At 26.5% G+C, this 14,649-nt stretch overlaps 2 protein-coding genes across 3 annotated transcripts; both read right to left on the minus strand.

Moving 5' to 3' along the window:
* Positions 1-955: 955 nt before the first annotated feature.
* LOC113376631 (UPF0505 protein C16orf62 homolog) lies at positions 956-6,631 on the minus strand. Of its 2 annotated transcripts, XM_026616624.1 has the most exons (16): positions 6,476-6,631; positions 6,312-6,405; positions 6,079-6,237; positions 5,459-5,624; positions 4,916-5,249; positions 4,544-4,720; positions 4,299-4,470; positions 3,810-3,979; positions 3,452-3,734; positions 3,238-3,381; positions 3,007-3,176; positions 2,160-2,515; positions 1,712-1,851; positions 1,484-1,649; positions 1,151-1,419; positions 956-1,093 (listed from the first exon to the last, which is right to left on the minus strand). In XM_026616624.1, exons 1-16 carry the CDS (start codon positions 6,499-6,501, stop codon positions 1,001-1,003), a joined length of 2,919 nt encoding a protein of 972 aa, XP_026472409.1. In that variant the 5' UTR covers positions 6,502-6,631; the 3' UTR covers positions 956-1,000. The 2 variants fall into 2 exon arrangements, 1 of the variants encoding a protein (XP_026472409.1); XR_003367049.1 differs by lacking the exon at positions 956-1,093 and having other exon boundaries at positions 1,295-1,419; positions 1,484-1,644.
* Positions 6,632-8,788: 2,157 nt separating this feature from the next.
* LOC113377877 (dehydrogenase/reductase SDR family protein 7-like) lies at positions 8,789-13,396 on the minus strand. Its single transcript, XM_026618320.1, has 5 exons — positions 13,124-13,396; positions 12,645-12,788; positions 12,292-12,511; positions 10,389-10,634; positions 8,789-8,985 (listed from the first exon to the last, which is right to left on the minus strand). Exons 1-5 carry the CDS (start codon positions 13,289-13,291, stop codon positions 8,789-8,791), a joined length of 975 nt encoding a protein of 324 aa, XP_026474105.1. The 5' UTR covers positions 13,292-13,396.
* Between the last annotated feature and the right edge of the window lie 1,253 nt (positions 13,397-14,649).

The following is a 14,649-nucleotide window of genomic DNA, read 5'->3' on the forward strand; positions in this document are numbered from 1 at the left end:
TTTTGTGATGCATTTGAATCTAGTTGGTACACTTAGGTTTAATCAAAATTTTGATTAACACAAAAATGTGTTACCCAAAATTTGGCTCACTTTTGAATGATGCTCATTAAAATTAGTCCAAATAACCACTTAGTTGAAAATAGAAAACGATAAAAAAAAACTCACTTTAAATTATTTCTCTACCAAATGATGGAATATGACTAAAATTATTGAAGGCGATAATAAAGCTAAAAATCTCTCTTGCTAATTTTACATTATTGTTCACAGATACAAGAATACTTGGTGCCCTGTATGCTTTTATTAAAACTAATAACATAAAATTATAAGTTATATAATAATTGTACACAATAGCTAATGTACTTGTTTAGCCGATTGGGGCATATTAAATAAATAAATAAACAAAAAGAAAAACATTAAAGAAAAATTATGAGGTATTAAGTTGAAACAAAACACAAACTGTAAATAAAATATGCTTTAAAATTAACCTCATGAAATTGTATATATTATGCATATTATAACATTTAGAAAAATGAAGTAAATGCGTTTTTATTTATTTAATTTAAATTAAATTTTAATTTTATTTGTTTATTATTTTATTAGTGAATAAAATTAATTAAAAATTGAACTACTATTTGTTCTATTGAAAATATGGTTTTCCTTTTATAATACACATAGATTGAGTAAAATAAAGCAAAAATAAAATTGATAAAATGAATCATTTCATGTCAAAAGTTATTCAACTTCAATTCTTGTAGTATAAATAACACTGGTAATTTTTAACATAAATTTTAATTCCTTTTACATAATATGTTTATATAAATAATATTGTTCACTGGAGTCTGTATAAGTGTGTGTGTCAATGTATATATTATATATATATATATATATATATATATATATATATTTATATATAATGAATTTAAGTATATATGAATGTATAAATAAATTTATATTACTTGTATATTATTGGTAATAGGTCCATATAAAATTTGTAAAAAATCTACGTTTTTTGCTGTAATTTTGATATCAGCACCATCAAGTAGGAGTTATTAGTTTTTGTAGCCCTTATCTCTAGATATTTCATTATTAAGTTCTGCAATAAAAATTTTTTAAAGATTTTTGCATAAAAATATGAATCTTATGATCTTACAGTATATTTTAGTTTACTGCTTTCCAAATGCTTCTGTGACAAATTCCACAGTTTATATGCTAAATTGAACAATTCAGGCTTTGATAAATCTCCAAATATAACAACTCTTTGGAATAACTCTATTGCTATTTGTGATTGCAATATTAAATTCTTTTTGTTTCCTAGAACTACCAGATGCTCCAGAATCTTTGTTACTATTTGTGAGCAAAGTTTATTAATTTCTGCTATAAATTTTGGATCTGATCCATAAAGAACATCATTAGAATCAACTGAAATAATAACATAATTAGATATGATATTACTAAATAAAGTACAGTATCTAATTATAATAACCTTTGGCAACATGATATACATATTGTGGTTGCGCAGCAGCAGATAACATATCTAAAATTCTGAATTGTATGTTTACAAAAGCACTGCTATCTTCATTAAATTCATATTTTTCTAAAACACTTAATAAATTTCGTGTAAGATGTAAAACACCTTGATCTGGACTATCCTATAAGTTTTTAGTATATTTATTATACACAAATTGCAAATATCACAATATAATGTACTTACAGGCACTACTAAAAGAGTAGATGCAAAGCTACTCAAATATGAAACTAAATAAGGTTCTGTGTTCTTTTTTTTGCCCTCAACTTCAATGATTTTTGGCAGTTCAGGAATTAATGATAGTGCTGCTTTAAAACATGCATCAGCTGAAAATTTTCAAACAATAAATTTAATTATTACAAATAATATTGATATTCTTTACAATTTACAAATTAAACTATAAAACTTATCTTAATATATCTTAAATATATATACAAGGTATCGCAAACCTTCACATCACTAAACACATGATGTGTTAACAATAAATTACAATCAAAATAACGGATTTTATTTTTAGTTTGATGTAATGGCTTAGAAAAAAGTATATATATATATATATATATATATATATATATATATATATTTGTTCGGCGCTTCAGACCTCTCTTACTTGTGGTTCTACAATCAAACATACCTTGTCCCAAACATTGATTTTGCAATGCAATTTGTCCTGATAGTAAATACAAGTCTAATTTTGTGTGTACACTACTTATGGAAGGTATTGTAATATAGCAATAAGCAGCACAAGCTCGAACAAAAGCTGCAGTATTACGTGTATGTTTTCCTTTGACAATTTTGCTAGTATCGACTGACAGAAGGTTTACACTATGAATCAGCTGAATATTTAATGATTCCAAGTTAGTGAATGCCTCTCTAGCTTCTACATAGAAAGACAATTGCTTTTCAAATTCCTTTCCATAGTTAATGCATCTTATGAAACTTGATATTAGGAGACTGATTTGGCGAGTTTCATCTTCCACTGTTAATGCACTACACAGACAAGAAATTATATCTATTATATTAATAACTATGACTCATAATAGATAATAATTTAACAAATTCAGTTAAACAGATATTCAATACATAATTCAGAATCCTTATATAACAATAATACAAATAAATAATAAATGTAGATAATAAGCAATATATAAAGTTAAAAAATTAGGACATTAACTCACATCACTTTGTGATATCTCAAAACATTTTTCCTAATATTTGATATAGTAATTGATTAAAAAAAATGGATGAATAAAATTACTAGGTTATATTGTAAAATGGATTTGCATTCTTTGCAGCTCATAGAACAGTATATTATGGTTATAGAAAATTTGAATATAGAACTCAGCTTTCCTCATTAATAACAAGTTTTAAAAGCAATTAAAATACAACCTATTGATTAAAAAAAATACTATAACAAAAATATGCATAAAGGTGTACATTTATACAAATATTATATATTTTGATATACAAAATTTACTTACTTCACAGAATCATGCATAATTTTGCAAATAAACATAAGGGCATTTATTACAACAGGATCATTTATATTATGTGCCACCCTTTGATTTTGCAATGAATTCATGATATTTTTACAAATTTCAACACGGACAGACTCTTTTTGAATTAAATCAATCAATGGCATAAAGTTGTCCTGGAATAAATTCAAAATCACACACAATTGCTACAAGCAGCTATAAATTGATATAACTTACCAATGTTATTAAAACTTCAAGATCAGCACAATGTGATATCATTCGGTCTATAATTGTTTGTAATTGTAAGTAATAATTTTCAAGACCTTTATGAGGTGCCATATGTCTGATTAAATCACGTAATAATTTATTAATTTCAAAACACTAAAAACAAATAACATAATAGTAGAAAAATTACTGAAAGTCAAATTTTTTTTGTAAAAATGTGAAGTACCCCAAAATGTGCGACTGCATACTTTATCCAACTTTCAACACACATAAGATAGTGATTTGTCTGAGCAAAATGTCCAAAAATTTCCCATACACTAGTTAGTATGCTAAACAATTCTTCATGTGGTGGATCAGCTAATGTTAAACAATTTCCAAAAGTGCAAAGTAAAATATGTTGAGGATAACTTTGATTGCCACATTGCGTTATTAGTTTCACAAATAACACTGCCCTTTTTGCTATGTATTCTGGCTTAAAAGAACACATTATATTGTTTAATAATATACCACTGTAACACAAATATAAGTTAATAACTAAATTATAACACATTTTAGCAATAAAATAATTTAATATGTTTAGAAACCTGTTTTGTTTTTCAATGCATGTATCTAAAATGTGATCAAGTGTAGATTCGGAAGCTCTAGCTGCAACATTTTGTAAAATCCAATCTAATGCTGGATTAAATAAGTTGAAGTATGCTGATATCTCAATTGACTGAACACATTGTTCTTGAATAGATCTTAATGAAAAAACCTGTATGATTAAAAACAATATATATATATATATATATATATATATATATATATATATATATATATATATATATATTATGATTAATTCTTAGAAATATTAAAGAATTAATTTTCATAATAGAGAACAAACAATTAATTAAATACTCATGTAAATTTTGTATGCATAAGGTATGAAACATAATAGCAAAAAAATGCTCCAGTACACTTTTAGCATTTTATAATTATGTATAGTTATTTATGTGGCTATAAAAATAATCTAAATTTCTAGACAAGGCATTTATCAAAAATTTGTTGACAATTTTGTCATCTTCAAGTCATACCTCATCATATATATTCAAAATCTCAAAAAAATTTTCTTTTAAATAATCTTCTGGTGAAGCAGATATCAATATTCCAACCCGGCAAAGGTAACATCTCGCATAAATTGCAACTAATGGACTCCCAATTCCCCTAATCATTTTAGTAATTCTCTTAATGGCAAGATAAATCTGTCTAAATAAATGTGTTGTAACAAATCATGAGTTCAAATTAATATAATAAATTTATAATGTAAAATAACACTTACGATTTTGAAAGAAATATATAAGATTTTAAAATAGCCATTTCAAGATATAAACGTGGTAAAAGTTCTCTGATTGAAGCTATTTTATAGAACCAATTCCTACAAGTTTCTTTAGCTAATTCTGGTACCTCATCCGATGAAAATACTTCAGGTAGTGGAACTTCCTGTGTACAGTTGGCTCTAAAAATATATTAACTTTTATATCATTCTTGTAAGATTTATTTTAATTAAATAATACAAAATAATTTTTAAAAATATTGAATTTCTAAATTATTTATTGCTAATTAGTTCTTTCAAAGTAAAGAAAATAAAATACTTGGCATAATAGTGGAAATTTGTTCATCTTAATAATATAATATTTTAAAAAATGCTCACGGTATATAAACAGATTTAGAATGTAGTCGTTCATAAACCAGTTTTCCAAATACATCTAGAATATCTGTGATAATGACAAATTTGCTTGGATAAAACTGAATTACACTGGTATCAGCTAAAAATTTTGAACATTGAATGGCTATTTTCAATGCACGGACCCTCTGGTCACCATGCCATGCTTGAATCAATTCTTGATTTAGTTGTTCTATTCTACAAATATATTGTTGTTGATTTAAATCTAGCATTTGTTGAGCAGTCCCTTCATCAAATTCATCCAACTGTTCCAGCCTTGTTTTCACCTTATCAACAATGACTGGTTGAGTCTTAAAGTTCACTGAAAATAATAAAATTTATGCAATAGATAATTGTATTCATACAATATAATTAGCAATAAACTAAGCTAAAAGCACCAGCTAACCCAAGATAATTTTTATGAAAAGCCTTGTGAAATAGTTGCGATACTATCACTAAATATTGTAGACATTTTTAATAAGTTTCTTAATCACGGTTTAATATTAGACTAGCCATTAAAAATAATCTTACGTTTTTCCCCACCAGACAAAAAATTGCTTACGATTGACAATTTTTCTGAAGTAGTGTATTTGCATAGAATAGCAGTTCGTCGTGTCGACCATGGTTCAACATCAGAATTCAAGGTTAAATTTTTTGACTGCTTTTTTCTATTTTGTGAATATTTATCATTCCTTGTCTGTAAATATAATTGTAAACAATAGTAAAATTCATATACTGTATCCATTATTATTAATTCATAAAACTTTACGATCAGAGAACAAATGTGAAAATATAATAGTTGGATAAACTTTAAAGTAGGTTAAAACTCTTCAAAGGCAATAAAATAAGAATCAAAGATGTATAAGGATATTTATTGTGTCATATATTTAACATTTCTATTTATGTCTAATTTATGTAAAATATCAAATAATGTTATTTACATTCTTTCATATACATTGACATAAATAGAAATACTATGCTCGGGTAATTTGTCAAAATAATTTGAATTATATATATATATATATATATATATATATATATATATATATATATATATTACTGGCCATATGAAATTTTTACTTCAAATACAAAATGTTCAAGTATAATTTATATAATATAAGACAAATGAAAATTGTACATTAAGTAATTACATTTTCCTCCATGGCTATTTTAGTCAAGGGATCCATGTTCTCACTTCTTTTAAACTCGCTGAGGGGATCCAGCCCATCCAGTAGTAAAGGATCTGATAGAGTATTTGATATTGCATTATGATCGTTGGCATTCCTTCGTATTAAGTTATTGTCTGTATACTGTTAAAATTAAGACTAATCAGAACGGCTAGTTTAAAAATAAGTTAGTTAAAAAATAAATCAATTATATTCACAGTTGTGACCAGTAGTTTTAAAGGATGATCTTCAGCTTTATCCCATTTCAAAGATCGAAGTTTTGTCTTAGACGATTTATTTATATCACAATACCTAAACAAGATGATTAAGAAAACAATATTAGGAAAAGCGATAAATTCCACTTTTAATAAGCACTATTTACCACTGAATTTCCTGAATTCCTGACATGTAGAAATACTATAATACACGAAAAATATTATTTTTAATTATTATAACCTAAATATTATTTGTCATTATATCAAAATATTTCATTATTCGTAGTTGAAATGTTTCATTGATATCTGAGTTTTGACATTTACTAAAGTAAGAACCCAGTTCTTGAAATTGTTACACGTCCATTTAGTTAGAAGAGTATTTTCTAGCAGATGATTTTGGTGGGTGTGGCTTATTGCAATGGGCGCGGCAAAAATATAAAACTTAATTTTTCATTATATTAATATACAAAAATTACGATGAATTCAATTTAAATTAGCATTTTCTATGTTTTTGATATGAACACCCTTAACCTTCATTATAGTATTTGTACAAAATTAATATTATACATAGGTACCAACTACCAACACAAATAATTATTTCTGTTAGCGCTGGTAAGGGGGCGTCCATTAATCACGTGATCGATTTTTTAAGGATTTTTGGACTTCCCCTCCCTTTTGGTGATACGTGGTGTTATTCAAAATTATACCCCCTCTCCAACAACTAACAGCACGTGTATTTTTAGTTACGAGAGAAAAATCTTTTTTTTTTTATCAAATATTTGAATTTTTTGAAAAAAAAATCAGGTAAAAAAATAAACGCACGCTATATCTTACTATATCCCTCCCTCCTCACGTGATATTTTGTGATTTTTTGTCAAACCCCCCTTCCCCTAAAAACCACACGTGATTAATGGACGCCCCCTAAAGTCGTATCGAAGTTATCTTGAAATCCTATGACATTATTGAAACCGAACGAACACTTTATCGTTAAACCAAAAGTAACTCGTCTAATTTTAATTTTAACAAACATAAAAAAAACTATTCATTTGATGAATTTTTAAAATTAAACTACTTGTCGTAAAACCGTAATATTTCAGTAAGTTCTATAAGACCATGATATATATGTCGCCAAAAAAAGTTCCATGAAAATCGGCTTAAATTTTTTTTTCAACAGGTAATTACAAAAAAACGGCTCGGTAGATTTTCACTTAAAACTAATCAGTATCATTCCCAAATCCCAATTAATATCTTTCGAATAGTTTTTGATTTTTTAAAATCGATTCGGTAGTATGAGCTTAAATGTCGACGAAAAATTTAACACTTCTTTCCAATAAATTGCAAAGAAACGGCTCGGCAGATCATCGCACAAAACTGACAAACGATAATCCTCATCGAGATGATACTTTGACGAATTTTTAAAGCTAAACGAGTTGTCGTAGGGCCGTAATATTTTAGCATGATCTATAAGACTATATATAGTATGATATCTACCGTCAAAAAACAATAATAAACATCGTCGAAATTTTTTTTTAACACTTTATTACAAGAAAACGCCCGGCCGATCTTTACCAAAAACTAATCAGGTCGATTCTCAACCAATATTTTTCGAACGGTTTTTGAATTTTCAAAATTGATTTAGAATTGCGGGCTAAAACGTGGAAAATTTTTTTTTCACTTTTATGAAATACAAAGAAACGGCTTGGCTGATCGTCACGCAAAATTGATAAACGCTAGTCCTCATCGAGATACATCGAATGGCTTTTAAATTTTTGAAATCGGTCCAGTCGTTTTTAGAGAAAACGTCGATTTACGGGAAAAAACCTGTTCACATACACGCACACACCACACACATACTTTTTTCAAATTTGATCTTATTCGATTCAGAATGGCTTCAAACGTCGAGAAAACATAAAATTAGCGAATCGGATTTTTTTATGAAAACATAAACTTCTCCTTCGGGAAGTTAATAAGCCATGTCATGTAACTTATTTCGTTATTATATCAATAATACAATTTATAATTTGTATATTTTATATAATTTAATATTTGAATTATCATTTATCATTAAACTAGAACAATCTGAATTTGATCACAAATTAAATCTATGAATGTTAAAATATGCTCAGGCATCCGTTGAATGTTTGAATAAAGACGAAAATTTACTTCTGTTTCGGGAACTAACTGAAGAGCGCCGTGCCGGGTAGAATGTGTTAAATAAATAAATTTTGTAATTTTTCTCACTTATATTAAAGCATAAATGCACAACAGGTTATTGTAATTTTTATTAAAAGAAAGAAAATACTGCATGATTCAATATTCAATACTAAAAACAATAATAAATGAAAGTAATGAAATAAATAAAATTAATCAATTATAAATATTTTTACTTTATTAGTTTGTTATAAAATTTATTAGTTTATTGCACTTATACATATATAAAACATTAGTTAAATTTCATATATAAACTATAACTAATGGTATTAAAAATTTGTACCACTTTTTGCTTTATTTTTCATGAGCCAAAAATAAAATGAAGGACATACAGTGCGTAATAATATGCCCAGCTGAGGAGATAATGTAGATATAATAACATCTTTTTTTCGATTTGCCACTGCATTTACAATAGTTTCTGCTACTGTTGAAGGTTCATATCCTGATGCTGTTGTAGCATCCATAACTGTAAAAATACACATGACATATAAAATTATACTAAGTAAGCTCATCACATATCTTTATAACTTTTTATCTACAAAACACACATACATGCTATGCACTAAAAACTATAAGGGTGGTGAAAACAAAACAATATACGTTGTCCTGCGCAAATGACGTCTTTCGACCGCACTTATAATATATGAAATTGTATTAAATATAGTGCACAAACACAAAGTATCCAAAAAGGTCAGCCCACTCTAAACTTTAATGAATTTTTATAATACAACCACTTTTCGTAGGATTGTAATATTTTAGGATGTTCGTTTAGGCCATTAAATCTTAGCCAAAAATTGATCAGTAATAAAATTTTGAAAATCGCAGATTTTTTTTTCTTTTTTCTGCTTATTCTAAAGAAACGGCCTGACCGATCATCTTGCAGAACTAATCAATGCAAGTCTTTATCGACTTACGTCAAATGACTTAAATTTTTATAATTGGTTCAGTGTTTTTCAAGAAAACGAAGACAAAGGGTCAAAATTCAACTCACATGCATACACAAACGTACTTTTTTCATACTTGGTATTAAACGATTATGAATGACTTGAAACTTCGAGAACACATAAAATCTTTGGGAAGTTACGAACAACTGATGGATCATTTAATTTACCAGGTGTTTATAATTTTTTATTACATTTTATATTTATCATTATTACTATTATCTTGGTAATAACATTTAGAACTTTGCTTTCCAAATATTTAATGTTTAAAATAGTGGTTTAAAATAAAGGTTAAAACAGTTTTTGTCAAAAATATCTATTTATTTAGTGTTCACAAAACTTGACTTTCTTTACTTATTATGAGGATTAAAAATTATACAAAAAATTAAAATTAAGATTAAAAATTATACACTTGATTCAATAAAAAAATTTATATTTTGATAAAAATTAAGTAAATTAAGAAAAAATAAAATGTTTTTATGAATTGATCTTGAACTTAAATATTTATGTGGAGAGAAGAAATGGTAAACCACCAATTGCAATGTATATATGTATATATATATATATATACATATATATGTGTATATATATATATATATATATATATATATATATATGGCAATTGGTGGTTTACCATTTCTTCTCTCCACATAAATATTATATATATATATATATATATATATATATATATATATATATATATATATACATTATGCATATAGAGATTTGTTTGTCTGATGTTGTATGAAATGTATTAAAAATAATTGCAGCTATTACATCAAAAACAACCGAATTCATAATAAATATTCATAAAATATAATGTGCCAATAAAATAACGTAACAATAGACAAAAGTATTAATATTATATATAATATATAGAGATATGATGGATAATAAAAATATTAAGATAACAAATATTTTTTCTCACCTCCATATTTAGCACCAGTTCCAGTAACCGCATTTATACTGAGATCAGTCTTAATATACCCTGGACTAACAACGGTAACATCAATGTTATCTTTACTAACTTCAGCCCTCAGAGAATCAGAGAATGCCTGCATAGCATGTTTAGAAGCGGCATATGCTGATCTAAAAGGAATCGCTATTTTTCCTTGGACACTACTCACACTAACAATGTGTCCTTTCTTTCTGCTTATCATTGATGGCAAAATAGCTATGAATATCAAAATTAGTTAATTTACACAAAAAGCAAAAAAAGCAAAAATGTAGACATAGTATAGAAATTGTATAAAACTTTTAATAGTAGATGCAGATGTAATATTGTCAAATACTTATAAATTATCACTTTACAACTTACTTGACAACTTAACTTTACAAATAAACATATACAATATTATACATATTATTTTATAACTTATAATTAGTACTAAACTCTTAATAACAAACAATAATCTCTTCATAAACTCCTCAAAAAGATAGGTAGAAGTTACAAAAGAATTGCTAATATGATAGCTACAAACGTATAACAAAATCCTAGTACAAGAAGATAGCATTGTCATAATCGATTGCCGAGTTATACATGCTTTTAATCATATTACTTTTAAATTTCTTGATGCGTTAATATGGTATGTAATATTTTTTCTGATTAGTTCAAACATTTTGCACATATATATCAAAACTTAAGAATAATTTTGTGTACAAAAGCTTGCAATTGGTGAAATATTTAAGCAAATTTACAACCTCTAAAAATTATCAATAAGAAAAAAAAAAGATCGTTATTCATAAAAATAATCAAAGTTAGCTATGTTTTTTTCTTTTTTATTATATAAAAATAGATTTCTGTACAAAAGGTTTTTATACTTAGCAAGATGCTCTCATGCCCTAAATAGAATAGTTCAAAATTTCGCTTTATGCCAAATATCCAGAATATTTTTGAAGTAAAACTTCTTTAGACGCGACTAGAGTAAATCTATACAAATGCAACGGAAATGCGTTACGCCCGAACTGTACGTCATTCGCTCTCAATGAAATCATTTCAATACGGGTCCATTGTGATTAGTCGTCGTGTATGTGAATAGAGATCTGTTGTTGTATGTGTACCGGCATCAACGTTGTATGCGTACCGATATCAACAAGTAAATCGGCATAGATAAATAAACATTTCAAAGTTACATCGTATTGTTAAACCATAGCAGAATACCTTACAGAATTTTATGTGATTTTGATTGCTATTTATTAATTACAACGCAGTCCAAATCTTGATTTAATGAAAAATGCCTGAATCAGAAACACATTTTACAATGCTCCATGAAAATAATAAAACAAATTAAACATTTGTGCCGTGAACTAACCGTAAGTTCATGAATAAGAAATTATTCATAGTTTCTATAAATCTTTGAAGTTATTAAAATTGAAAATATTTTTTAGGCAAGACAGATATTACAGCTGTTCAAAGAATGAGATTATATCGCCAGCAAAAAAGTAAAAAAATACAAGCAGTCAATAAATGTATGTTAATTTTATTTATATGAAGTTCTTCAAACCCAATTACATGATGAGTGAAGTTCCGAAAACAATATTTGTTTAGGGGTTGTTTAACATAATCCACTGTGTGAACAAATATTATAGAATTTATTAATCATATTTCAATTGAAAAAGTTATTGGCCATATGATTTCTACATTTTCATTGTACTATTTTCTATCATTAACTAGGTTAGAAAAATTATTATAACAAAAGTGCTTTATATTTAATACAAAAATATTCTATTATCAAAAATTTAAAATAAATATTAAATCAGATAAAATATAAATATAAAGAATATAAACATAATGAGAAAAGATATAAAAATGCTTACCCACTCAATCATACCTTTAGTTAATGCGACCATCCCAAAATAATTCACCAACATGACCTTAATGTCAACATCAATATCTGTGGTTAAAACATCTCCTCTGTGACTAACTCCACCATTATTTATCAAAATGTCGACATGTTTGAATACATCAAGTACATAATTCATTTTACTTGGAATACTTTTAAGATCTGATAAATCCAATTGCAATACCATTGGAGGCAATGTTGTAACAGTCTGAAAATAAATATAAATCATAATCAAATCATGTAAAAAGCATGCTAAAACAATTGGTGGCAGTTAACAAATGAATAGAACTCTGGATTATTATTGCATATAAGCACAATACTAGATATATACATAAACCTACTGAATAAGATTGCATCAATTCCTGTTTAACACGTTCCAGCTCATCCTTCCTTCTAGCTGCCAGAACTACTTGGCATCCCACTTTATAAAATGAATGTGCAAGAGCTTCTCCAAGACCACTACTTGCCCCAGTAATTACAACTACCTTAAATAAGATATATAAAACAAAATCTTCAAATAATTATGTAGTAACAACACATCAAATATAATCACCTAAAAGAATTAAGTTTAAAAATTATATTTAAACAAAATATTTTTGTGAAGTTGAAAACCAAAATAATTTCCCATAATGAAGGAATTTGGAACCTGAAACTTTGAAACTAACTTATGTGATTTCGTATGAGCAAAACATACAATAAACATATGTTTATTCGTTCTTGTATAATATTATACAAGAACTAATAACAGAAGAAATTGAATATGTTTATTCGTTCTTGTATAACATTATACAAGAACAAATAACAGAAGAAATTGAATTACCTTTCCTTGAAGATCCGCTCTCTGTTTTTTTAACTGAATTTTTGAAACTAATTGACATATAATCCATGGCAAAGTAATTGGTATACATAAAGAACCTAACAAAAAACACAAAAAAGGCCAAGACCCAGATAAAATACCATTGCTCTCTGAGCTTGATTTTATTGTCATTTTCAAATTCACAAAAAACTAAATCGCATCAAACACACATTTATATTATATTGAATATTACTGTTCTAGCAATCTAAATTAATAAAGTCTAATCATGTATTAATTCATATATAGTAAATTCGAACATTTATTAATCTAAACCACTTGTATCATTTTCTCTTTTATGACATATTACAAATATGGATCATTAAGAAAAATATATTATTATGCTGCGTCGTACATAAGTTCAAAATACATTAAATAACAGTGGACAGATAAAAGTACAATGTACAAAAACTATTGGTATTTTTATCTTTTTTAAAGGTTAAAAATGAATGTTTTGATTGACAAGTAAACTGACTACGACTACGACACTACCGGCGAATAGACAAATTATTCTGCATATTCATCCATAGATAAAAGAAGAGTATATTCCAGACATATTTTTAGAATCATGGATAAACTAGTGGTGTAAACATAGATAAATAAGCATAAATAGATCGCTATCTCGGGCCATTTGACGTTACACTCATTTTAATTTACGAATAGATCACTACATGGCAGCACATGTTCATACAGTATGTAAATTAACCCCTGGTATTACTTCTACATTTGTACATAAAATCAATACAGCCCAAAAATCTGAAAAAAAATATTTGAAATAAGAACAAAACATACGAAATACAAAATATATTTTCAAAATATTTTTGAAGAATTATAAATTAACCAGAAATAACTGACTACTATTAATTAAAGTATATTACAGACATATTTTTAAAGTACTTATTCAATCAATATTCTAGAAATAACTTATTCATATTAATTACTTAATGACTAATAATAATATATTAAAAACTTAAAAACTAAGAAGTAAAAAGTGCAGGAGTATTGATGATGTTATGACAAATTTAGAAGGAATGACAAGTAATGCAATAATTTAAAAGGATAAAAAGAACAGCACATTCTTAAAAAAGAATGAATACTTTCCAAACAAAATAATCCTAAAAACAAAACATATATATATTGATATCCAAATTGAGATAAAACTAAATTCCTAGGATTAAAATTCATTTACGAGACATTCTTGTTTATTATCTCTCCATTTAATAGTTATTTTGCTATCTGATCAACCATTAATAAAGTTATATTTGACGAAATCTTTGAATAGTTTCTGTATAAGGGTTTTTTTAAACGTAAGTAACCAAAACCCTGAACTACTTTTAATTTATACCAATTGTAGCTCAAATCTATCTATCGTTTTAATCCAGTTTTTATTGCAAGGAGGTTTAGTTACTATAACTAAACCCTTACGCTTTATAAACAGTCTGGTCTTTGAGTATGCTCTCTTAATTGAGACATTATCAAAATTCTTGCCCTTA

Source organism: Ctenocephalides felis, unplaced genomic scaffold (genome assembly GCF_003426905.1).
Source record: "Ctenocephalides felis isolate EL2017-DRISC unplaced genomic scaffold, ASM342690v1 CF-g0.4_SCAFFOLD_01886, whole genome shotgun sequence".
Lineage (NCBI taxonomy): Eukaryota > Metazoa > Arthropoda > Insecta > Siphonaptera > Pulicidae > Ctenocephalides > Ctenocephalides felis.